Consider the following 25,729-nt stretch of genomic DNA (forward strand, 5'->3'; position numbering starts at 1 on the left):
TGGATGGACAGACAGAAGGGGTGTAGGGGATGGACAGACGGGTGGGAGGGATGGACAGAACGGGCGTATGCGGATGGACAGGTAGATGGGGCTGTGTATGGATGGACAGACAGAAGGGGCGTATGTGGATGGACAGACAGAAGGGGTGTAGGGGATGGACAGATGGGTGGGAGGGATGGACAGGTAGATAGTGGCTGTGTATGGATGGACAGACAGAAGGGGCGTATGCGGATGGACAGACAGAAGGGGTGTAGGGGATGGACAGACGGGTGGGAGGGATGGACAGAACGGGCGTATGCGGATGGACAGGTAGATAGGGGCTGTGTATGGATGGACAGACAGAAGGGGCATATGGGGATCGACAGACAGAAGGGGTGTAGGGGATGGACAGATGGGTGTAGGGGGATGGACAGACGGGTGGGGGGATGGACAGACAGAAGGGGTGTAGGGGATGGACAGATGGGTGGGAGGGATGGACAGGTAGATGGGGCTGTGTATGGATGGACAGACAGAAGGGGCGTATGTGGATGGACAGACAGAAGGGGTGTAGGGGATGGACAGATGGGTGGGAGGGATGGACAGGTAGATAGGGGCTGTGTATGGATGGACAGACAGAAGGGGCGTATGCGGATGGACAGACAGAAGGGGTGTAGGGGATGGACAGATGGGTGTAGGGGGATGGACAGACAGAACGGGCGTATGCGGATGGACAGGTAGATGGGGCTGTGTATGGATGGACAGACAGAAGGGGCATATGGGGATCGACAGACAGAAGGGGTGTAGGGGATGGACAGATGGGTGTAGGGGGATGGACAGACGGGTGGGGGGATGGACAGACAGAAGGGGTGTAGGGGATGGACAGACGGGTGCGGGGGGATGGACAGACGGGTGCGGGGATGGACAGGCAGACGGATGAACTGTGAAATTATTGCTCTCCTTCTTGCCTCCTGCTGCTCCTGGCAAGCATGGGTGGCCTGTCTTGGTGCCGTGACACATGGTGCTGTGGCTGGGCCGGCTGGGTTCTCGGAGAGTCACTTGCAATCACTGACAGACCCGATCTGTTTTCCAGACGGATTGGGAGGCCCCATCTGAAGAGCTCCCTGGACGCTGCAGCAGGACACAGGGGGATCCGGTAGGTGACACTTTCCTGTTCGACAGCAAAGGGCAGGGCCGGCTCCAGGCACCAGCGGAGGAAGCACGTGCTAAGGGGCGGCATTCCAGCCATTCTTGGGGCAGCACAGTCCACGCGGCTTTTTGTTGTTGTTGTTGTTGCTTGGGGCGGCCAAAATGGTGGAGCCGGCCCTGGCAAAGGGGGAAATGAAGGGGGCCTCCTGGGGAGTTTGCTCCCTTCTCAAGGTGCATGGATCTGGGGGGGAGGTGCTGGGGGGAACCCTAGGTACAGGTGTGCAGGGTCTGGGAGACACACTGCTGACTAAATGGCATTGGCCATCCCTGTGAACCCTTCAGAGCCAAGCCCCTGATCCCTGCTCAGAGCTTCCAGTGCCAGCCGCTGGCGCAGGGACAGCCACAGGCTGCAGCATGCTCGGCGCCAGGCTAGTGCGGGACCAGGGCTGGCGTTCCAGACACGCTTTCCTGAGGAGGCAGAACTCCTGTTCAACACAACCCGTCTGCCTGGGGCGTCAGACAGCGTCATCGACCAGTGAGCCCTCCCTCTCCCTCACCTCCCCCTGAGGTGGACGAGCATGTCCCGCTCTGCACTGGGGCAGACCTGAGACCAGCCAGAGAGCCACAGAGAGATCCCATAGTGCCTGCATTCCTGGCACTGGGCTGTTGGCTTGTCTCTTGCTCTGGATTGGACCAGAAAGTCCGTCCTGACCTGAAGAACTGCCCCAGGGCAAGCTCTGTTCAAACCCACCTGCTCCCACCCAACTGACGAACTGGCGTTTTCTGATGGGAAACCGTTTTATGGAACAGTCCTCACCCGGCTCTGCACAAGGCCTGGAGCCGTCCCTCCTCATCCTGACCGAGAGCTGCGACCCGGCCTGGAGTGTCACCGCTCGGCCCTGCGGCTGCGCGGGTGCTCCCGGGCTGCAGCCGGAGGCAGTGACAGCACTGGAGCCAAAGTGCAGGAGTTCCTGTTTCCCACAGCTGTGGTCAGACAACTAGACTGCACCTGCCTCCGTGAGGCTCTGAGAAGAAGGTGGAAGGATGTGCTGGGGGCTGAGAAGGGAACTGGGAGCGCTCAGCTGCAGCCCTGTCTCTGCCGCTGACTCGCCATGTGACCCTCGGCAAGTCACCATCCCGCCCTGTGCCTCAGTTTCCCCTCTGTCGAATGGGGAACATGTCACCGGCTGGAGGGTTAACTCACAGTGTACTGCAGTATCACTGCTGGCCCTTCTCTGGCGTGATGGGAGCCCTCCGGTACCTTCGGATACCACAGGGGGTCCCAGGCCTGCCCCATCCTTCTCCTAGGGGCCCGCACTGGCGGCTCTGGCTCCCTGTAGGGCTGTGCTAGCTTCTCCCTGTGTAACGGGGGGGGGGGGGGCAGAGGCACCTCCTGCCCCAGGGGCTCAGAGGCAGAGCAGAGGAAGGTGCTGGCCAGGGCAGCTCAGATGTGACTTCCTCTGGTGGTGGAGGCTCCGTTCTGCTGGTTTCCTTCCTGCCCTGCTGATAGCCCACGATGCTGCAAAGCGTCAGGCTGCACGAGGGGGGGCTGGATCTGGGTGCAGCCGGGCCCAGCCACTGGCAAAGGGGGACACGGCCCCCCTCCACTCACCCCCTGCCCCTTCCGTCCACCTGCCTCCTCCCCACGCGCTCCCACGGGCAGCCCCAGAAGCCTGGCCAAGGAGGGGAGGGTGTCACTGCTGGAGATGGGGGTAGCTGGGGGATGAGGGGGGCACCCAGAGACTCTGGCAGGAGGAGGTTGCAGGGAGTCCCAGAATGGGGGGGCTGGGAAGGGGGTACCCGGGGAGCTTGTGGGGGACGCTGGGCTGGGCCTGCAGAAGGAAGGAAGTGAGCGATCCCCCCATGCACAGAAACCTTCATTGCAAAGTACCGCGCACCCCACCCCCGAGGGCCAGGGCGTGACCCCAGCCAGCAGGCCGTCCCCTCCCCACACTGGCACCCTCAGCGCCCCAGAGCGCTGCAGCATTGCCCCTGGCGCCCCTGCACCCCTGTCCGGGGGGGTCTGCGGCTGGGGAGGGGCTCGTTCGGCAGGGGGAGGCAGGAGCCCCCCCCCCAGAAAGCAGAGGCCAGGTACAGTTGGGTGGTTTCACTTTCCATGAGCTTCCCTCGGGGATTTCCACAGTGATCTTCGCTCCCCTGCAGCGCCTCAGGGCATTTCCCGGGTCTGTACAGCGAAGCCGGGGAGGGGAGGGGGCCTGCTGGGAGCAGGGGCTAGGTCTGGCGGGGGCTGGGGAGGGGGATCTGCTGGGGAGGGGGCAGCCGCCGGCCTGTACCCGTCAGGAGCGCCCCGGCCCCGCTGCCCCTCTCCTGCGGCGGGGGATAACCGGCCCGGCGGCAGTGGCTGTGGGACCCGCCGCGGCTCGGCGCTGCACACAGACCCGCGGGGCTGCTGAGGGAAATGCCCCAGCCTCTGATTTCAATCCCCCCCCCCCCCCCCCCCCCCCGTAACGGGCCGGGGGGCCGGAGAGCCGGGCTCCCGCCCACCCGGCTCAGCCCGGACCCGCCGCCCGGAGAGCCCCGGGGCCGCCTGCTGGGCGGGAACCAGCGACTTGGGCCAGGCGTTAAGCACCTTCCAGGAGGCAGCCCCGGCCGCGGGCCCCGCATCGCCGCCGCCGCCCCCCCCTCGGCCGTCTGCGGGCCCTGTATTCCCCCCCCCCCCCGGCCGCGGGCCCCGCATCGCCCCCCCTCCCGCGGGCCTGGCCCCGCAGGGACCCCCAGGCGGGGACCTCCAGGCAAGGGCCCGGCTGACTGGCTGAGAGCAGGGGCTCGGCACGGCGCTCCTGGGCGCTAATCGCGGCTCTGCGCAGGCTCGCTGAGTCCATCCCCCACCCCCTGCCTCAGTTTCCCCACCTGGGCAATGACGCGACGCGCCCCGCTCCGGGGAGGGTTACTGAGCCCTGCGGCTGCCCCTGCCCCCCGGGCTGCGCCCCCTGCCCAGTCCTGCCCCCCCGGGCTGCTCCCGAGTCCCGGCCCAAGTCCAGCGCGGCAGGCGGGTGTGTGACTGCGGGGTAAGAGCCAGCCCCGGCCAGGGGCTTGGGGGGGGGGCATGGACAGACTCCTGCGCGGTGCGGGGGGCTCAGACCCAGCGACCCGGGGAGGGGGGCCCGGACGCCACCTCCTGGGTCCCCCCGCCCCGGGCTGCGGCTCCTTTAAGCGCTCGGGGCGGGGGCCCCGGCCAGGTAGGGGCGGCTGCTTTCGCTTTCAGCCCGGCCCGGCAGCGGCTCCCCGGCCGCTCTCGGTGAGGGGGGGCTCTGGGGCGGGGCCGGCAGCTGCCCGGGGGGGTCTCTCGCACCGGCCAGGTGGCTGCTTCTGACGGCAGCCAATGGGGAGGCGCCAGGTCAGTGCCCGGGACACCGGTACTGGGAGGGGGAAACCGGACAAGGACACCCCAAGGTCACAGGGCGGTGGGGGCAGAGCTGGCAATGGAACCCAGGGGTCCCCCCCCAACCACTAGACCCCACACCCCTTCCCAAGGCTGGAGCGAGAACCCAGGAGTCCTGGCTCCCAGCCCCCCGCTCTAGCCACTAGACCCCACTCCCTTCCCAGGGCTGGAGAGAGAACCCAGGAGTCCTGGCTCCCAGCCCCCCGCTCTAGCCACTAGACCTCACTCCCCTCCCAGGGCTGGAGAGAGAACCCAGGAGTCCTGGCTCCCAGCCCCCCGCTCTAGCCACTAGACCCCACTCCCCTCCCAGGGCTGGAGAGAGAACCCAGGAGTCCTGGCTCCCAGCCCCCTGCTCTAGCCACTAGACCCCACTCCCCTCCCAGGGCTGTAGAGAGAACCCAGGAGTCCTGGCTCCCAGCCCCCCGCTCTAGCCACTAGACCCCACTCCCCTCCCAGGGCTGGAGCGAGAACCCGGGAGTCCTGGCTCCCAGCCCCCCGCTCTAGCCACTAGACCCCACTCCCCTCCCAGGGCTGGAGCGAGAACCCAGGAGTCCTGGCTCCCAGCCCCCTGCTCTAGCCACTAGACCCCACTCCCCTCCCAGGGCTGGAGAGAAATCCCAGGAGTCCTGGCTCCCTGCTCTGGGCTCTTTGCTGCCTGCATGACACCTGGCAGGCCCCCTGAAATGACAACATGGAGGGACGTTAGCTGGGCCCCCGTGTTGCCGGCGGGTGGCTCAGGAAGCAGGGTGAGCAGGTGAGGGTGATGGAGCGGGGCCGGGGTAGGCAAGGGAGAGTGGGGAGGAAGGAGAGCGGGGAGGGGGCCAGGGTGGGGCAGAGCAGGGAAGGGCTCAGGAAGCCGGGCTGGCAGGAGAGCCCAGGTAAGGGTGATAGGGCAGGGGCATGGGGCCGGGCATGGGGGAGGGAGATGCAAACCGTCCCTGTGGCGAGATGGGCGGGCGCCCTGGTGTAACGCTGACAGACCCCGCTCGTCGGCGGGGGGATCGAATCTGGGGCCTCTGGAGCTTAGCGCATGAGCCAACTGGCTCGTAGCTAGGGCTGTAGAGCAGACTCGTTTTCGCTCTCTCTCTAAGTGGTCTCGGTGCCACTCGATGGGACAGACACCACCCCCAGGCGGTGTGTGTGTTACACTGGCACTCATCAGGGAGCCTAGCACACGCAGCAGGTAACGTTCCTCCGTGCCTGGGTCCTGGTCCCCGCCAGTCCCTCCCCGCGGCCTGTCCACGGGCTCCGTCCAGGGAGGGCGTCGTCCCGAGCCCCGTCTGCGGGCTCCGTCCAGGGAGGGGGTGTCTTGGGCCCCGTCTGCGGGCTCTGTCCAGGGAGGGGGTGTCTTGGGCCCCGTCTGCGGGCTCTGTCCAGGGAGGGCGTCGTCCCGAGCCCCGTCTGCGGGCTCTGTCCAGGGAGGGGGTGTCTTGGGCCCCGTCTGCGGGCTCTGTCCAGGGAGGGGGTGTCTTGGGCCCCGTCTGCGGGCTCTGTCCAGGGAGGGGGTGTCTGGGGCCCCGTCTGCGGGCTCTGTCCAGGGAGGGCGTCGTCCCGAGCCCCGTCTGCGGGCTCTGTCCAGGGAGGGGGTGTCTTGGGCCCCGTCTGCGGGCTCCGTCCAGGGAGGGGGTGTCTTGGGCCCCGTCTGCGGGCTCTGTCCAGGGAGGGGGTGTCTTGGGCCCCGTCTGCGGGCTCTGTCCAGGGAGGGGGTGTCTGGGGCCCCGTCTGCGGGCTCCGTCCAGGGAGGGGGTGTCTTGGGCCCCGTCTGCGGGCTCTGTCCAGGGAGGGCGTCGTCCCGAGCCCCGTCTGCGGGCTCTGTCCAGGGAGGGGGTGTCTTGGGCCCCGTCTGCGGGCTCTGTCCAGGGAGGGCGTCGTCCCGAGCCCCGTCTGCGGGCTCTGTCCAGGGAGGGGGTGTCTTGGGCCCCGTCTGCGGGCTCCGTCCAGGGAGGGGGTGTCTTGGGCCCCGTCTGCGGGCTCTGTCCAGGGAGGGGGTGTCTTGGGCCCCGTCTGCGGGCTCCGTCCAGGGAGGGGGTGTCTTGGGCCCCGTCTGCGGGCTCCGTCCAGGGAGGGGGTGTCTTGGGCCCCGTCTGCGGGCTCTGTCCAGGGAGGGGGTGTCTTGGGCCCCGTCTGCGGGCTCCGTCCAGGGAGGGGGTGTCTTGGGCCCCGTCTGCGGGCTCTGTCCAGGGAGGGCGTCGTCCCGAGCCCCGTCTGCGGGCTCTGTCCAGGGAGGGGGTGTCTTGGGCCCCGTCTGCGGGCTCCGTCCAGGGAGGGGGTGTCTTGGGCCCCGTCTGCGGGCTCTGTCCAGGGAGGGCGTCGTCCCGAGCCCTGTCTGCGGGCTCTGTCCAGGGAGGGGGTGTCTTGGGCCCCGTCTGCGGGCTCTGTCCAGGGAGGGCGTCGTCCCGAGCCCCGTCTGCGGGCTCTGTCCAGGGAGGGGGTGTCTTGGGCCCCGTCTGCGGGCTCTGTCCTGGCAGGACTGAGCCTCAGGCCACGTTTGCTGTAGCTGAGGCCCTGCGCTGCCCCCCTCTGCTCCTGGGGGAGCCGCTGCAAACTCCTGTTCAGAGGAGGCTCCGGCCAGCCGGTCTGTGAGCCCACCAGGGGGTGTTTGGGGTCATCAGCCCCAGGTAACCAGCAGGGGCAGATGCCAATGTCCAAACCACTCACCCAGGGGCGTGGGGCTGAGCCCACCATACGCCGCCTGCCCCCAGTGATGCCCGGCACCCGCCAGGCAGCGCTGACTTCTGCCCGTTCTCTCCCTTCAGCACCTCCCCGGACGTGAAGCGCTGTGCACGAGGCTCGCCGGTCACTCAGCCGCTCCTCCCAGCCCTGCAGGACCCTGGGGCCGTGCATTGGGACCCCCGGGGCGTGGCGAGGTCTGACCGGAGCCCCCGGGAGGCAGGTGGAGCAGGAACGCCCGGGCTCCCCCGCCCCTGGTGCCGTGCAGCATGGTCCTGCGGGAGTCTCCGTTCCCGAACCAGCTCCTGAGCGGCCTGTACAGCCTGGGCCAGTACCTGCTGTTCCCCAGCTACTGGGCCACTGACTGCCTCCTCAACCTCAGGGAGACCACGGCGGAGCGGCAGCAGAACCGGCGCCAACGTCAGTGCTGCCCCCTGCGGGCACTGGTCACCGGCCCCTTGCTGCTGCTGCTGCTCATCCTCTCCATGCCCGTCGCCCTCCTGGGCCTGCTGCTGTGGCTCCCCCTGCAGGCTGCCCGCAGGCCCTTCGCCTACAAACACAACATGCTCTCGCGCCATCCAGAGGTGTGGGAGCTGCCGGGCAAGGGCAAGGCCTTCAGCTTCATCAGCGCCAACGTGTGCCTCCTGCCCAACGGCCTGGCCAAGTTCAGCAACCTGGGACAGATCAAACAGCGCGTGGCCCTCATCGGCCAGCACCTGACGCAGGGGGAGGCCAGCGCCAGCTTCACCAGCCAGTTCCTGCCGCCCACCAAGTACGGGGCCACCAAGTCCAGCCCACCGTGGCCGGAGAGCGGTGCCCGCCGCCCTGACGCCAGTGTGGTGATCGAGATCCCCGACGGGGACGGAGGGGCTGGGCCCGGGGAGATCTCGGCGCCCTTCCCGCCGGACGTGGACTTCGTGTGCCTGCAGGAGGTGTTTGACCAGCGGGCGGGCGCCCGCCTGTGCCAGCTGCTGAGCCCCTTCTACGAGCACATCGTGTACGACGTGGGCGCCTACGGGCTGCAGGGCTGTTCTGCCCTCAAGGTCTTCAACAGCGGGCTCTTCCTGGCCAGCCGCTACCCCGTGCTGGCCGCCCAGTACCACTGCTACGCCAAGTGCTCCGGCGAGGACGCGCTGTCTGCCAAGGGGCTGCTCTCCGTGCAGGTGAGGAGCTGCCCCAGCTGCGGGGTGCCCAGGACCACCTGTCCCACAAGCAGCAGCTGCCTGCGTCTGCCCCAAATCCCAGGATCCCCAGACAGGGGCTGGGAGCTGGGGCTCCCAGCAGTGGGTGGCGGGGGCAGGGCCCCCCGATGCTCTTGTTCAGCCGGTGGGGGGGACGCCCCTCGGGCAGTGCCTGCAGCCGGAGCTGGACGGCTCCGGGAGAGTGGGTGTCTGCAGCCCAGACAGGGACAGGGCCTGGCGGGGAGCAGGCGCTTCGGGAACGGCCCTGCCAGGAGAGCAGTGAGAGCCCTCGGCAGCGGGGCTGGGAGCCAGCAGGATGGCTGCAGGGCGCTCAGCCTCTGACAACGGGCCCCTGGGCACCTGACCCCGCTGCCACCCCGGCCACTCGCTCCCCCTTAGCCAGGCCTGGAAACGCCTGCCCCAGCAATGACCCCAGCGTGGGATGGAAACTGCTCTGTTTGTCCAGGGCTCTGCCTCCTCCCAGCGCTGGGAACAGTCACCCAGGGTGTGTCCGCCCAGCCCTGCAGCAGCCTCCCGGCGGGGCAGCCTGGGGCTAGCAGGGCTCGTGCGAGCGCTCACAACCAGCCGTGTGGACATGGCTGGGGCTGGAGCTCAGCTCTGACCCCGGGGACGAGCCCACCCTGCGCTGGGGGCTCGCTGTCGCAGGCTGTCTAGATGTGCCCCGGGAGCCGGCCTCCCACCCCACAAGGTGCTGGGACCCCAGCCAGACAATAAGGGCTGAGTCCAGGGCACCCGTGGGGTGACGGACACGTGGGTCCATGAACCGCAGGGGGGTCGTCTCCTCCCAGCTCCCAGCCATGGCCTACTCTGACGGCTGAAACTGACCCTCCTTCCCCGCGGCTCTGACTATCGCCCTGGCCAGACGCCTGCACCCCCACCCATCCCCACAATGGGGCCTGTGCTGTGTGGGGCCCGACCCTGTCGGTGGCCCTCCAGCTTGTAACTAGCAACGTTTCCATGTGCACGTGCTAGGTGCAGCTGGGGTCAGCACAAGGGCAGAGGATTGTGGGCTACCTGAACTGCACACACCTGCACGCTCCAGCCGGTGAGTGTTGGGAGGGGGCAGTCAGAGGCTCTCACCGCCCCCGCCCTGCCCCACTCCCCCCCACCCACCCCAAGCCCGGCCCTCCCTCCCGTCCCCTCCCCTCCCCCGCCATGCACCACTCCCCCCACCCACAGACCACGGCTCTCCCTCCCCTCCCCTGCCCTGCCCCACTCCCCCCCACCCACAGACCATGGCTCTCCCTGCCACGCCCTGCCCCACTCAGCCCCCCCACCCGCGGAGCCCTGCTCAGCTAGCAGGGGAGGGTGGTGGAGAGAGCAGTGAGTGATGGGGGGGGTGCGGGGCCTTGAGGGAAGGAGGTGGAGCAGGGGCAGTGTCCGGTTTTCACACACGAGGAAGTTGGCCCCCCTGTAATCAAGCCCTGTCCCCACCCAGCTGATGCACAGATCCGCTGCGACCAGCTCATTCAGGGGCTCTTCTGGGTGCAGCTGTTCCAGGACAGCCACGCGCAGCGCGGGGACGTCGTCGCCTTCGACGTGTTCTGCGGGGACTTCAACTTCGACAACTGCTCCTCAGGTGGGGGCAGGGGAGGGTGTCGCGGCATGCCCAGCCTGGAACCCGTCCCTGGGGAGTGCCGCACCCTCGTGGGGCCCCAGCGACCCTGGCTTGCTCCAGGGCTTCCTGCAGCGAACCCAGCCACGCCAGCCCTTGCGGGACGAGGGGGCCGGGCCCTGCAGGGCACGAGGCTCTGGGGTATTTACAGCCACACAGGCAGCCTTTGACTAGTCCCCTGGCCGCAGAAATGAACGCCCGCGAGCTAGCCCAGAGAGGCAAAGGCCCAGCAGAGCCAGGAGCCAGCCCAGCGTGATGGACTCTGTTCCTGGGGCTCCCTGTCTCTCTGCCTCGGTCCCTCCAAAGGGGCCCGTAGCCCAGCCACCTGGCCCCTCTCTCCCCCAGCTCAGGTCCCAAGTCCCGCCTGCAGGCTTCCTGCTCTGTTCAGTCCTGGGGACGTCTCTGGTCTCCCTGGGCCCTCTGTTGATCTGGGTTTGCTCCAAGCAGTTAATTACCGATCCCAACGGCGAGTGACACACACACACACACACCTGTGTCTCCTGCACTCTTCCAGGAGCAGCAAAGTGTAGAGGGAAACTGAGGCACACATCGGCATCATACAAATATTATAGAAATTTCCCGCTTCATCACACAAGGAGTGGAGGGGGAGGGGCAGTGGGAGTGGTGGGTGAGGGGAGGGGGGAGGGCAGATGGGCCCATTCACTCTGCCGGCTCTTTCCAGGGGATGAGTTGGAGCAGACCCATGACATCTTCCGCCAGTACCAAGACCCATGCCGAGTGGGGGCCAGGCAGGACCAGCCCTGGGCCATAGGTACGTGTCTGGCCGGCCCAGCGCAGTCTTGCTGCCCTCTCTGTCTCAGTTCCGTGGTGCTGGGACCCTGTCTGGGGCTGCAGATAAACATCTAGATCCAAATCCTCCCAGGGGCCCAGCCTTTGGGAGCTCAGGGTGAGACAGCGGGGGTCAGGGGTTCAGAGGCCCTGCTAGCCTAGGCCTGCCCCCCAGCTCTGCCCATGCCCCTCCCGACCCGGAGCCCCTGCTGTCCCAGCCCTGCTCCCTGCCACCCCCCCAGATCTCTGCTGAGGTACCCGTGGGTGAAGGAAGATTTTGGGGTGGGGGGAATGGCAGAGTAGGGGAGGCTCTAACTGCTGCTCACGTCCCTGCAGGCACCCTGCTGAACTACCTGGAGATCCATGAGGAGGCCGTGTCGACCCCAGAGAAGCTGAAAAGGTAACAGCTGCACCCGTGGGTTCCGGGGGGGGCAGGGAGGCGTCCGGGGGCTCCGTGGGTTCTGGGTGCTGGGGGGGGGGGGGTCCAGGGGCCCTGCGGGTTGCAGAGCACTGGGGGAGGAAAATGCACGGGGGCTCTGTGGGTTCCAGAGCTCGGGGGTGTTGCCGGCACAGCGCCAACGAACACACCAGGTTGGAGAAGCAATCAAAGTTTATTTGAGATCTCAAAGCGGTGCAAGGAGACTGGCACGTCTCAGTTCAAGCACACCATCATAAGCAGCTTTTCTCTTTTTATACATTTTGCAGGTAAGCTTTTCCCTTCTTCCCTCTCCTTCCCCCCCCCCCCCGGAATAGTTTACATTAAGCAAGTAGCAAGCAATTACATTTAAGCAGTTAAATCATCTTGGCCGCTATAAGTCCAGCTTGTTAGTAACTTTTCTTTGAATTATTATCTTGTCCCTTTCCTTTGATTTGTTATTTTGCCTCTCAGCCAGAAGTATGCAGGCCTCATTATTACCGCTTGGCACCGGTATGAGCGGTGCTACACCTGATAATTGGCTGTTACACATTCCAATTTCTGCATCTGGCTTTTGAGGTCGATTAGAGTTTAAACATGGAAGGACTTTGGTTCATTTAGGTCTAGTGCAGGAAGGCTTCATCGACACTCGTGGTCTTCCACCCTCCCGAGTTACCTAGGGTTATGCCTAATGACACCAACAGGGGGGAGGGGTCCAGGGGCCCTGCGGGTTCCGGAGCACTGGCGGAGGGAAATGCACGGGGGCTCTGTGGGTTCCAGAGAACTGGAGGGGAGGGAGGGAGGCGTCCGGTAGTTCTGGGGGGGCAGAGGGGCTTACAGCCCTGGTCCGAGGCAGGCGCTGCCTCCGCCCCCGCACAGGGTAATGGGACACTGGGGGTACCCTGTGCATGGCCCTCCCTTGCCGTGCAGCCCCCACCTAAGCTCCTCACGCAGAGCCCCACTTGGCCCACCCTGCTGACGGCTCCCTGTGCACCCCACAGGACCCTGGAGCAAGAGGAGGGCAGGCGGATGTACCTGGCGGGTCCCATCCTGCGGGACGGCCGCCCCGACCCCTCGGCAGCAAGGAGCCCCTGGGAAGGGCGCCGCATCGACTACATCCTGTACCGCGAGCACCCCGCCCCCATCAGCCTGACAACGGTGAGTGCCCAGAGGGGCCCCGGGGCCCCACCAGCCTGGGCCCCACGGAGCGAAGGGCAGGCCCCAAGCCCAGGTGCAGGAGAGCTCCCAGCCAGGGACGCTGGGCCCAGAGCAGGGGGTTCAGCTGAGACCCAGCTCTGGGGCCAGCTGCTGGGGGCTGGTAGGGCTGCGGGGCCCGTGCTGGGGAGGTGGCTGGGGCTGGCAGCCGCACTCGCTACGTCGGCTCCTTCGGGGGCTCTCAGCAGCTCCCACGCTCCGGGGGCTTGGTGGTACGGTGCCGTGGGGCCAGGCGGCAGGGGGCTGGCCTCGCTCAATCGCTGCTCGGGGGGCGGGGGATTCAAAGAGCTACTCAGCACGGTCTGGGGCTCCCTGGAAGGGTCCGAGCCGGGGGGCCTGGGTTCTCTGCTGGCTCTGACCCTGATGTGCTGCGAGATGCTGGCTGGGACCTCGGCCCCGCTCTGGGCTGTTCCCTGCCCTGCAGCCGGGGAAGGAGCCTGGCCTGGCCATGGCCGGGAACGGGTAGCGAGCTGTGTCAGTGCTCAGCGTTGATTGAGGGGCGGCTGCAGCCCATGGAGACTACAAGTCCCAGCCTGCACTGCTCTGGCTCAGCCAGACCTGGTGCATTGCATGCTGGGATCTGTAGTCTCAGGGGACCGCCCCCCCCCTCTGCATTCTACGGGGGGAGGGGGAGCCTGCTGTGCTCCTGACACCGCTGTCCTCTTGCTTTGCCCAGGAGGTGGAGAAGTTTTCCTTCATCACCCAGCTGGCTGGCTGCTCGGACCACCTGGCTGTGGGGCTGCGGCTGCTCCTGAACCCTGCGCCGCAGTGACAGCAGCGAGTGTGAATCCCGGTGTCCGGGGCGGAAGGTCGATGGAGAGTCCTCGTTATGGTGGGGTTGGGTGGGGCTGGGCCCTCCCCCTCCGTGTGCCCTCCCCCCCACCGGACTCGGATAGGCCGCGAGGCCTGGGACCGGATGGAGCTGGCTGGGCCAAGGGGCCCCTGGGGCTGTGCAGGGCTGTGTGGGGCTAGAGTTGCCCCCAGGGGCTCTGCTGGTCCCATGGGAGGTGGGTCTGTGCTGGCCACCGCCCCCAGGAGGGGGACAGCCCCAGCGCCTGGCTCCCAGGCTGGCGGGGGCCCAAGGAGGAGGCATGCTGCTCTGCTGCACCAGTGGGGCCCAGCTCCCATGGTTCTGGGTTCGGGGTCCACGGGAGATCGCTGGGGTGTGGAGCTGCCTCTGCAGACCTCACCCACTGCAGCAGGACGAGGGGCTGGCTATTTCCCAGGCTGCCAGCCGGCTTCCCCACCTGACAGCACAGCTCCCCCACCCGGCTCAGTGCCACGGGCTCCATGGGTCCAGCCAGCCCTCGGGCCCCCTCCCCAGCCCGTGAGCTGGGTGTTAGCTGGGCATGGGCTCCCTGGAGCTGGTGTGGGGCCCACGGGGCCGCGTCTGCCCCTGCTCAGCATCGCAAGCCCTCAGCTCCACGCGAGGCCCGTCCGTCCCCCAGCAGGGCAGAGTGCCCTTCAGCTGAGCCGTGGCTGCCAGGAGGGGCTCCCCTCTGCCCCGCGCTCACCCGGCCTTGGCACTGTGCCCCTGTGGGGTCTGGAGCTGGAATCAATAAAGCTTCCAAAGCACCTGCCCGCGTCTATGCACTGGGGAACGGGGATAGGGGGCGGCTGGGGCTGAATCTCCCCTGGCAGCTGCAGGCTGGCCACTGGCACAGCTACACCCCAACTTTGAACAGTCCCTGGTAGGAACCCTTCAGCAGGCCGGGCCCCCAGGGCCCCTCTCTCCCTTCAGGGGGGCCACGCAGCCCCCTGCACTGAGCCTCGGGGCTCCAGCTCTCCTGCCCCAGGCTGCGAGCTCTGCCCAGCCTGTCCCCCGGGACCGACCCCACTACAGACCTGTCCCCTCTGCCGGACCCAGGCACCTCCGCCATCGGCTGTATCTCTGGGCAGCAGGGTTTGTCAGTCGGCTGTAACGCAGTGACACGGGGCAGCCAACGTTCCCATGTGGACCAGGTCCGAGCACCCGGCCAATCGGACACACAATCTGTGGCCTGGCTCCGTCAGTCCCGGGCGAGATCTGCCCAGTCTCTCCAAAGCCGGGTCTTATCCAACCCCCCTCGCCCCTTGTCCCAGCCTGCAGCCCCCAGCTGAGGTCACAGCTCCCGCCTGCCCTGGGAGGTGTCGGGATTCAGCCCTCAGAGCTCCCGTCACCCTCCCGGATCCTCCACGGGGCTGGGCTGGGTCGGCTCAGCCCCTTCAACGCCCCCTTCGCATTCCCCCGGCCAGACTGTGACCCGGCAGCTCCCGGCTCCTGCTCTGCCCCAGGTGTTGTCACCACACCAGGCCTCTCAGCCGTACCCCTACTGCAGAACCCCCCCTTGGGTATGGGGGGGTCTCCAGGACAAGGGGCCATCACCCCCCACAGCCTGCCCAAGCCTCTCAGCCCTCATACCCAGTGATGCCACGTGTGGCCACTACACAGGAGTCACTGGCAAAGAGTCACGGTTCTGGTCTCTGGCCAAGGAGATGCAACCCAGGCTCCCTGCTCAGAGCCCCCTGCCCCTCCTGGCTCCCGGCTCAGAGCCCCCTGCCGCTCCCGGCTCCAAGCAGACTGGGCAACAAAATGGCAGATGAAATGTAATGTTGATAAATGCAAAGTAATGCACATTGGAAAACATAATCCAACTATACATATAAAATGATGGGGTCTAAATTAGCTGTTACCACTCAAGAGAGAGATCTTGGAGTCATTGTGGATAGTTCTCTGAAAACATCCACTCAATGTGCAGCGGCAGTCAAAATAAGTGAACAGAATGTTGGGAATCATTAAGAAAGGGATAGATAATAAGACAGAAAATATCATATTGCCTCTATATAAATCCATGGTACGCCCACATCTTGAATACTGTGTGCAGATGTGGTCGCCCCATCTCAAAAAAGATACATTGGAATTGGAAAAGGTTCAGAAAAGGGCAACAAAAATGATTAGAGGTCTGGAACAGCTTCCGTATGAGGAGAGATTAATAAGATTGGGACTTTTCAGCTTGGAAAAGAGACAGCTAAGGGGGGATACGATAGAGGTCTATAAAATCATGACTGGTGTGGAGAAAGTAAATAAGGAAGTGTTATTTACTCCTCATAACACAAGAACTAGGGGTCACCAAATGAAATGAATAGGCAGCAGGTTTAAAACAAAAGGAAGTATTTCTTCACACAATGCACAGTCAACCTGTGGAACTCTGCCAGAGGATGTTGTAAAGGCCAAGACTATAATAGGGTTAAAAAAAGAACTAGATAAATTCATGGAGGATGGGTCCTTCAATGGCTATTAGCCAGGCTGGGCAGGGATGGTGTCCCCAGCCTCTGTTTGCTAGGAGCTGGGACTGTCCTACAGGGATGGATCACTTAATGATTCCCTGTTCTGTTCAGTCCCTCTGGGGCACCTGGCATTGGCCACTGTCGGAAGACAGGATACTGGGCTGGATGGACCTTTGGTCTGACCCAGTGTGGCCGTTCTTATGTTCACCCTGCAGAGGTGGCTCCTGTCCCGGGGGCTGCGTCCGGCTCCCCACTCTCCGCATTGCAACCTAGTGCATGTGGTCACTGTGTTACTCAGGTCTGACCCAGCCTCAGTCTGCACCAGGTCCCAATGGAGGCCGCCTGGGCCAAACCTGAGCTGGGAGCCCAGTGCACACTGGCTAATCTGCGACTGATTTCTGTGGGTGCGATTGCATCCAGGGGCACTGGCTAAAGCCCCCCTGCCAGGGCATCAAAGGTGTTACTTTTTTCAGAGTAGCAGTCGTGTTAGTCTGTATCCGCAAAAAGAACAGGCGTACTTGTGGCACCTTAGAGACTAACAAATTTATTTGAGCATAAGCTTTTGTGGGCTACAGCCCACTTCTTCGGATGCATATAGAGTGAAACATATATTGAGGAGATATATATACACACATACAGAGAGTATGAACAGGTGGGAGTTGTCTTACCAACTCTGAGAGGCCAATTAAGTAAGAGAAAAAAACTTTTGAAGTGATAATCAAGGTAGCCCAGTACAGACAGTTTGATAAGAAGTGTGAGAATACTTACAAGGGGAGATAGGCCTTGGCTACACTTGCGAGTTGCAGCGCTGTAAAGCCGCCCCCAGCGCTGTAACTCACTCCCCGTCCACACTGGCAAGGCATTTGCAGCGCTGTATCTCCGTGGTTGCAGCGCTGCATGTACTCCACCTCTCCGAGAGGAACAGCAAGTATTGCGCTGCCGCTGCAGCGCTGCGGCGCCAGTGTGGCCGCCCAATGCGCTGTGAATGGCCTCCAGAATTATTCGGCAGTATCCCACAATGCCTGTTCTAGCCACTTTGGTCATCAGTTCAAACTCTACTGCCCTGGCCTCAGGTAACCAACCATGTGACCCACCCTTTACATTCCCCGGGAATTTTAAAAATCCCCTTCCTGTTTGCTCAGCCCGGCGTGGCGTGGAGTGCTATCAGCGAATCTTTCCAGGTGACCATGCCTCCACGCACCAAGCGAGCCCCGGCATGGAGCAATGGCGAGTTGCTGGACTTCATCAGTGTTTAGGGGGAGGAAGCTGTCCAGTCCCAGCTGCGCTCCAGCCGTAGGAATTACGATACCTTCGGGAAGGTATCAAAGGACATGATGGAAAGGGGCCATGACCGGGACGCCCTGCAGTGCAGGATTAAAGTGAAGGAGCTGCGGAGTGCCTACCGCAAAGCCCGTGACGCAAACGGCCGCTCGGGTGCTCCCCCTGCCACCTGCCGATTCTACAAAGAGCTGGATGCGATACTTGGGGTTAACCCCACCTCCACTCCGAGCACCACCATGGACACTTCAGAGCTGGTGGGGGGGGGGAGGAGGAGGAGGAAAACGGGAGTGAGGATGGTGGGCCGGATGGAGACACCCCGGAATCCCTGGAGCCATGTGTCACGGAGTTCCCAGGCGATGCTCTGGAACTGCTCCCCACAAAGCCAGTCAGGACTTTGGGGAGCCTCCTCTCCCTCGGAGCAGACCGTCTTCAGGGCAAGAAGCTCACACGGCTTCACCTCCTGGGTCTCTCCTGGGAGCATTCAGCATATGCCCCTCCATGCGCTTCCCACAGCGAGTCCGCCCAGGCGGGGTCCTGGGGAAGCCAGAGGGTCCTGCACCCCCACTTCGCAGTCAGACTTGACTCTCAGCCAGCCAGTAAAACAGAGGTTTATTAGATGACAGGAACACGGTCTAAAACAGAGCTTGTAGGTCCAGCGAACGGGACCCCTCCGCCGGGTCCATTCTGGGGCCCAGCGAGGCAGACCCCCGTCTGTCCTCCCTTCCAGTCCCCAGCTAGCTCCAAAAACCAACCCCCATCCAGCCCCTCCTTCTCTGGGCTTTGTCTCTTTCCCAGGCCAGGAGGTCACCTGATCCCTTTGTCTCCAACACCTTCAGTTGGCACCTTTGCAGAGGAGGGGCCCAGGCCATCAGTTGCTAGGAGACAGTGTCGGGCATTTATGTGCACTGGCCCTTCGCTCTGCAGCAACCATACACCCTTATCCCACCACCTAGATACTTAAGAACTGCATAGGGGAAAATGAGGAAAACTTTAAGAACAGTCCCACTTCGTCACACCGTGCAGCCAGGAGCTCTTCTCGAGCCAGGAGGAAGGTAGCCAGTCGCAGCGGCCAGTACTTGGTGGAGGACAAACAGAAGAGCAGGTTCCCGGTAAGCGTTTTGTTTTGTTTTTTCGGGAAGGAATTTTTTCGGTGCGGGCTCTTTGGGAGAGGAGGGTTAGGCATGCATGCCTAGATGCGGAATAGTGCATTGATGTGGTTTATCACATCGCGGTAATCGGCTTCGGTAATCTCCTCGAATGTCTCATCCAGAATGTGTGCAATGCGCTTGCGCAGGTTTATCGGGAGAGCCACCGTGGTCCTTGTCCCAGCCAGGCTAACGTGTCTGCGCCACTGTGCCGCAAGGGGCGGGGGGACCATTGCTGCACGCAGGCAAGCGGCATATGGGCCAGGGTGGAAGCCGCATTGCAGTAGAAGACCCTCCCTTGCTTCCCAGGTCACCCTCAGCAGCGAGATATTGTCCAGGACGAACTCCTGTGGAAAATGTTGGGACAGTGTTCAGTGTAGGTGCCCCCTGAAGCTGTTGGCTCTCCCCAAGGCACAGAAACCCAGAGGACAGTGCAGCCCTGAAACAATCAGTCCCCCTTACTCACCATTTTGAGGCTCCCGTGGGATATGTGTGCTCTGTTTCGGACGGGGAAATTATGCTATTGTGTAGACCCTGTGTGTTTTCTACTCCTTAAGTGCGGGGGGAAACATTACTCTGTCTGGTATAAACAATGCTGCCTCTGTTAAATGTTGCATTTTGCCTATACAGCTGCATCAACCTTGAAACCTCAGCCGTCCCTCTTATCGCCTGCTCAGAGACTGCAAAGACTCAGGAAGAGACCGTGAAAAAGCAAAGAAGACATGCTGCAAGAAGTGATGCAGCAATCTATTAAAGAGAATGAGAAAGCACAGAACTGGAGGGAGAGAGAAAGCAGGATCCGCCAGGAAAACACAGCGCACCGGCAGCAAAGCACCGCGCACCGGCAGCAAAGCACGGATCAGATCATAAGCATCCTGGAGCGCCGAGCAGACACTATCCAGGAGCTCGTAGCCATGCAGAAAGAGGAGCAGTACCGCAAACGCCACCCCCCCCTACAGCCCTTGTCCCAAAACTCTTTCCTCCAACCCACTTTCCCCAACTTCCGTGTTGTTCACGCCACCCGCTGCCTCCAACACCAGTATCTTCACCACCCAGCCCTGAAAACCACGACCCTTACCCTCTGCACTCAACCCCCATCACCATGCAGTATAGCTGTCCTGAAGTGCAGCACTCACTGCACAGCACACCAGACAGGACAGACGCGAATCTGTGATTGTACCGTTCCCCACCACACCCCCTTGTTTCTTTTCAATAAATAATTTTTTTTCCTTTTCAATAAATGGATTCTTTGGCTTTGAAAACATTCTTTATTATTGCATAAAGTAAAAGACTCCTTAGCCCAGGAATTAAACAGGCACTGCAAGTCTGCTTGTCTGCTAAGCAGACACTGATTCCTAAAGATTGGAACTACTGCACTTCACTCCCGTGCAGGGCACCAGATATCACTGCTGGTTTTCAGCCTCAAATTGCTCCCTCAAGGCATCCCTAATCCTTGCAGCCCCGCGCTGGGCCCCTGTAATAGCCCTGCTCTCTGCCTTTGCAAACTCAGCCTCCAGGTGTTGAACCTCAGAGATCCATGCCTGAGTGAAGCTTTCATCCTTCCCTTCACAAATATTATGGAGGGCACAGCACGCAGATATAACCGCGGGGATGCTGTTTTCGGCCAAGTCCAGCTTCCCATACAGATGAGGAGCTGGGGCGGGTTAGACAGCAATAGGATAGACATAGACTGGAGGGGACGGGGAAGAAGGGTCTTTGACTACTAGAGACCACTCCGTTCAGGAGCTGGAATAGACCCAGCAAAGAGTCCTGTGGCACCTTATAGACTAACAGATGTTTTGGAGCATGAGCATGCATCCGAAGAAGTGGGTATTCACCCACGAAAGCTCATGCTCCAAAACGTCTGTTAGTCTATAAGGTGCCACAGGACTCGTTGCTGCTTTTACAGATCCAGACTAACACGGCTACCCCTTTGATACTGGAATAGACCCAGGATTCCTGAGTTTCACAGTTCCTCTTCTGTCAGCAGATATCTGTGAAACCCAGTGGCAAAAAAAGTGTCTCATCCCCCTATAGGGCTGATCTATCACATATAGGATGACAACCTACTGCCTCTGCCATCACTTACTCCATTAGCTCAAGTGGCAGAAGTCTGTGCAGTGGATCTAAAGGTTCATCGGCAGGGTTGGAGCCATGCGAGTTTCACGATGATTCCACATGACAGAATTTCTGGGGCAGTTCAGTTTGGGGAAATGCATACAGAAATAGGGTGACCAGATGCCTAAATAGGGGAATCTCAAGCAGGAGTAGAGAGGTTATTTTGTCTCTGTATTTGGCACTGGTGCAACCACTGCTGGGATACTGTGTCCAGTTCTGGGGTGCACAAGTGAAGAAGGATATTGATAAATTGGAGACTGTTCAGAGAAGAGTCACAAGACTGATTAAAGGATTATAAAACATGCCTTATAGTGATCGACTCAAGGCCCTCAATCTATTTAGCTTAACAAAAAGAAGGTTAAGAAGTGAGTTGGTTATAGACTGTAAGTATCTACATGGGGAACAAATAGTTAATAATGGGCACTTCAGTCTAGCAGAGAAAGGTAGAGCAGGATCCAATGGTTGGAAGTTGCAGCTAGACAAATTCAGACTGGATATAAGGCATACCTTTTCAATGGTGAGAGTAATTAACGATTAACAATATACTAAGGGTTATGGTGTTTTTCTAAAAGCTTTTTCTAAAAGCTATCCTCTAGGAATTATTTTGGGAAAGTTCTATGTCTGTGCTATACAGGCAGTGAGACCAGGTGATCACCGGATCCCTTCTGGTTTTATAATCTCAGAACTAGGTACATCAATTCACATGCAAAATTCTCATTGAATTCAATAGGTGTCCTTGCCCTGTGGCTTGTGGTGCGGGCTGCAGCGGGGGCCGTACAACCCCTCTCGCAGCTTCCTAGGGCCCCCTCTCATGGCTCTGTGCACCTGTGTCTGTCATTGTCGTCCTCTCCCCTCCCGCCGCACCGCTTGCCCAATGTGTCCTGATATTTCACTCTTGCGATCTAGTCACCCTAACCCCGGCTTCCCACAGCATGTCATCACAGCACGTTCAAGGGCTGGGCCATCCCCCCCCAGTGCTCCATGGCCGGGGCCCAGAAGACACAAACAGAGCCGAGGGCTCCTGGATGGGGATCAGGCAACGGCCCAGCAGAACGCCCACAGGAAGAGCAGAGCTTGGACCGTTGCAGGGGCCAGGTGGAGACTGGAATGACACACACACACCCCCCACCCCCAGAGCAAAGGACCATCCCAAACTGCCCCATCTTCCACCCCAAGGGCCAGGCACGGGGCTAACAAACAGAGCAGCAGGGTGTGACGGTGCTGCCCGTGAGAGCCAGCCGAGGTCACTCAATCAGGGTGAACTGCAAACAAAACGGGGCAGACAAACCCCAAACGCTGGTGGTTATTTCAATACTTAGATTTACCAAAACAGCTTCTATAGTACCTCACTGGTTACTCAGAAGTCCAAACAACGCAGTTCCCTTAAAGTGCCCAGCCTCAGGCCTCCGTCCAGACACACCTGTCAGATATGATGATGATTACTGAAAATCTTACTTCATCATATAAAATAAAAGGTTCTTCCAACCCCAAAGGATCAGCCACACACCCAGGTCCAATTATAACTTAGATCTTACCCAAAATACACGCTATAGTCAATTCTTATTAACTAAGCTAAAATGTATTAAAAAAGAAAAGAGAGAGAGAGTTGGTTAAAAGATCAATATACAGACAGACTTGAATTCAATTCTTGAGGTTCAGATGCATAGCAGAGGTGAGCTTGTAGTTGCCAAAAGTCCTTTTAGAAATAGTTCATAGGTTATAGTCCAATGTCCATATTCAGGGTGACTCCAATCAGTGACTGGGGATCTCAATCCTTGTGCCTTTAGGTTTCCCCCTCTTGAAACCCAAAGCAGATCTGAGACGAAATAGCATCATGTCCCAGGGTTCTTATACATTTCCAGCAGCCTTTCGGCCTGAGAAAACAATAGGCTTAATTCTCCTTCCAAACATCCTGGCAATTAGCACAGGGTAATTTATCCATTAAACAGTTCAGATACAGGTACCACAACCGTCAAAGAGACATAGAGACAATAATACTATTTCATTCAAGTATCATCATAAATGTTAATATTCCTTTTTTGATCTTTGAATTAAAGTTATAGCAATAGACAAGACTTGTTTGCTTACATCACAAGCCCTGAGCAAACATCTACCCTTGAGATCTCTAACAATGCAGACTTGCATTTCAAAGCTCTATTCATTTACAGATCTTCCTAACCAGTTTCTACAGTTCACCCATGGGTCAGGTCAGTCGGTGACTTAATTAACTCTTTCTGGCCCTGTCATCTTCCAATGAAATATTATATTACGCTCATAACGTCACACAGGGGTATCGATATTAAACCCCACAACTCTCCCCCTCCTTGTGCCCTCTAGGGACAGGCTAAGGGAACGACCCCCGTGTGACACCAGTGTGCTCACAGCTGCCACGTGGATCAGAGAGCACGTGGATCCTTCGGTGACACCCTGGGCAGACCAGAACAGGCTCATCGCAGGGGCTGATCGGCCACGCCAGGACCCAGCAAACTCATACCAGCTCTGGGCTGTTTGGGCAGGACCGTTAGCCACCTCCGTGGTCCCAGGCTCACAGCGGGGCTGCGAATGCACAGGCTTGGCCGGCTCAGCCAGGGTCTTACTAGCCAGAAGGGAGAGGCGAGGGGGGGACAGAGGAGAGCGAAGGGGAGAAAAAGGACACACCAGGGATGAGGGGCAACAGGGCTGGGAGTTAGTGGGAGCCAGTGCAGCTGGCGATGTCATTGGGGTCCCTCTCTCTGGCCTGGCCAGGGCAGCGCTCAGGGTCAGGGTAGCAGCCCAAGGGCAGAGCCCAGGAGAAGGTGGCGGTGGTGACTATGATGGGAAAGCCCGTTCCTTCCAGACCGCCCGCCTCCCCACCAGCTCCCTGAAGGCTTTTTGTCAGGCCCCCAAAGGGAGTGGGGGGCGGAACAGTCCATCCCCCTCATTAGTGTGTGTGACAAACTGGGACTGTTCTTAATGTGGTCTTTGAATGCTGAGTGGGGCGTGTTGGCCTGGGAAGGCAGGGGAGTGTGGCTAGGATGGTCTGCACTGGGGGATAGGAGACTGGCCTTGAGGGAGGATACCTGAGCATGTAACATGAGAACCCAGGAAGGGGTTAGAGGCCAGGTGACACCTTGGCCCGGGAAACTGAACAAAGGCTGGGGGAGGAGACGCTGGGGGGAGTTTGAGGAGTTGGCTGGTAATGGAGGGAGCCCAGACAGGGCTCTGCACCCTCCAATGGGCCTGTGGTGCCCCTGGGACCCCAAGATGGACCTAACTGAGGGGGTCCTGTTGTCTGTGCCTGCAAGACCTGTCTTGGACTGTATTCCTGTTGTCTAAATAAACCTTCTGCTTTACTGGCTGGCTGAGAGTCATGGTGAATCGCAGGAAGCCGGGGGTGCAGGGCCTTGTGTCCCCCCACTCTCCGTGACAATGTGCTCACCAATTTTGGAAGTTTTAGAATTTTTAGAAGTTGCGGAACTATTAACTAAGGTTTGTAACCTGTCCTTTAAATTGGCTTCGGTACCCAATGACTGGAAGTTAGCTAATGTAACGCCAATATTTAAAAAGGGCTCTAGGGGTGATCCCGGCAATTACAGACCGGTAAGTCTAACGTCGGTACCGGGCAAATTAGTTGAAACAATAGTAAAGAACAAAATTGTCAGACACATAGAAAAACATAAACTCTTGAGCAATAGTCAACATGGTTTCTGTAAAGGGAAATCGTGTCTTACTAATCTATTAGAGTTCTTTGAAGGGGTCAACAAACATGTGGACAAGGGGGATCCGGTGGACATAGTGTACTTAGATTTCCAGAAAGCCTTTGACAAGGTCCCTCACCAAAGGCTCTTACGTAAATTAAGCTGTCATGGGATAAAAGGGAAGGTCCTTTCATGGATTGAGAACTGGTTAAAGGACAGGGAACAAAGGGTAGGAATTAATGGTAAATTCTCAGAATGGAGAGGGGTAACTAGTGGTGTTCCCCAAGGGTCAGTCCTAGGACCTATCCTATTCAATTTATTCATAAATGATCTGGAGAAAGGGGTAAACAGTGAGGTGGCAAAGTTTGCAGATGATACTAAACTACTCAAGATAGTTAAGACCAAAGCAGATTGTGCAGAACTTCAAAAAGATCTCACAAAACTAAGTGATTGGGCAACAAAATGGCAAATGAAATTTAATGTGGATAAATGTAAAGTAATGCACATTGGAAAAAATAACCCCAACTATACATACAACATGATGGGGGCTAATTTAGCTACAACGAGTCAGGAAAAAGATCTTGGCGTCATCGTGGATAGTTCTCTAAAGATGTCCACGCAGTGTGCAGAGGCGGTCAAAAAAGCAAACAGGATGTTAGGAATCATTAAAAAGGGGATAGAGAATAAGACGGAGAATATATTATTGCCCTTATATAAATCCATGGTTCGCCCACATCTCGAATACTGTGTACAGATGTGGTCTCCTCACCTCAAAAAAGATATTCTAGCACTAGAAAAGGTTCAGAAAAGAGCAACTAAAATGATTAAGGGTTTAGAGAGGGTCCCATATGAGGAAAGATTAAAGAGGCTAGGACTCTTCAGTTTGGAAAAGAGAAGACTAAGGGGGGACATGATAGAGGTATATAAAATCATGAGTGATGTTGAGAAAGTGGATAAGGAAAAGTTATTTACTTATTCCCATAATACAAGAACTAGGGGTCACCAAAAGAAATTAATAGGCAGCAGGTTTAAAACAAATAAAAGGAAGTTCTTCTTCACGCAGCGCACAGTCAACTTGTGGAACTCCTTACCTGAGGAGGTTGTGAAGGCTAGGACTATAACAATGTTTAAAAGGGGACTGGATAAATTCATGGTGGCTAAGTCCATAAATGGCTATTAGCCAGGATGGGTAAGAATGGTGTCCCTAGCCTCTGTTCGTCAGAGGATGGAGATGGATGGCAGGAGAGAGATCACTTGATCATTGCCTGTTAGGTTCACTCCCTCTGGGGCACCTGGCATTGGCCACTGTCGGTAGACAGATACTGGGCTAGATGGACCTTTGGTCTGACCCAGTACGGCCTTTCTTATGTTCTTATGTTCTTATGTTCTTAATTAGGCCTCATTTTGGCCCATTGATTTCTGGTCCCACTTCTCTCGGTTAGCAGATGTGAGGTTAGCACAGTGCTGGGGCTCTTCTGGAGCAGGGGCATTGTCTGGACTAGCCTAGGCTCTCTGTCCGTCTCCCTGGGGCACCTTTTCCCAGCACTGGAATATTTTATAACCCTTTCTCTGCCGTCTCTCCGTTCGGCAGACACTGTGAGCAGGCCAGCGGGGCCCCCATGATCACAGCAGCTGCTAACTGAGGGAGAATCACCCGCTGAATGTGCCGCTGGCCTCCTGCCCAGCCAGCCCTGCCCAGCTCCTCCAGCCCTCATTGCGTTAATTAGCCCGAGGACGTGCCCAGGTTTGTACAGGGCCGTGTGGCTTACCCAGGCAAACCACAAACCGGAAAGCTCATGTCAATTGC

General features: G+C 59.8%; 1 protein-coding gene across 1 annotated transcript; it reads left to right on the forward strand.

The window, feature by feature from the left end:
* The first annotated feature begins 7,467 nt into the window (after nt 1-7,467).
* Nucleotides 7,468-13,206, forward strand: LOC135874807 (sphingomyelin phosphodiesterase 5-like). The gene is made up of 7 exons (XM_065399742.1): nt 7,468-8,361; nt 9,373-9,445; nt 9,839-9,979; nt 10,698-10,787; nt 11,141-11,204; nt 12,221-12,377; nt 13,111-13,206. The coding sequence occupies exons 1-7, from the start codon at nt 7,468-7,470 to the stop codon at nt 13,204-13,206; spliced, it is 1,515 nt and encodes a 504-aa protein (XP_065255814.1).
* The last annotated feature ends 12,523 nt before the right edge of the window (nt 13,207-25,729 follow it).

Source organism: Emys orbicularis, chromosome 2 (genome assembly GCF_028017835.1).
Source record: "Emys orbicularis isolate rEmyOrb1 chromosome 2, rEmyOrb1.hap1, whole genome shotgun sequence".
Taxonomy (NCBI): Eukaryota; Metazoa; Chordata; order Testudines; family Emydidae; genus Emys; species Emys orbicularis.

What these genes read in the sequence shown, in the direction of transcription:
- LOC135874807 (XM_065399742.1), top strand. Translation starts at nt 7,468, where the DNA reads ATGGTCCTGCGGGAGTCTCCGTTCCCGAACCAGCTCCTGAGCGGCCTG. An exon ending in AGGGGCTGCTCTCCGTGCAG is followed by an intron (nt 8,362 to 9,372) that starts GTGAGGAGCTGC and finishes TGCACGTGCTAG; the next exon opens with GTGCAGCTGGGGTCAGCACA. An exon ending in GGACCAGCCCTGGGCCATAG is followed by an intron (nt 10,788 to 11,140) that starts GTACGTGTCTGG and finishes ACGTCCCTGCAG; the next exon opens with GCACCCTGCTGAACTACCTG.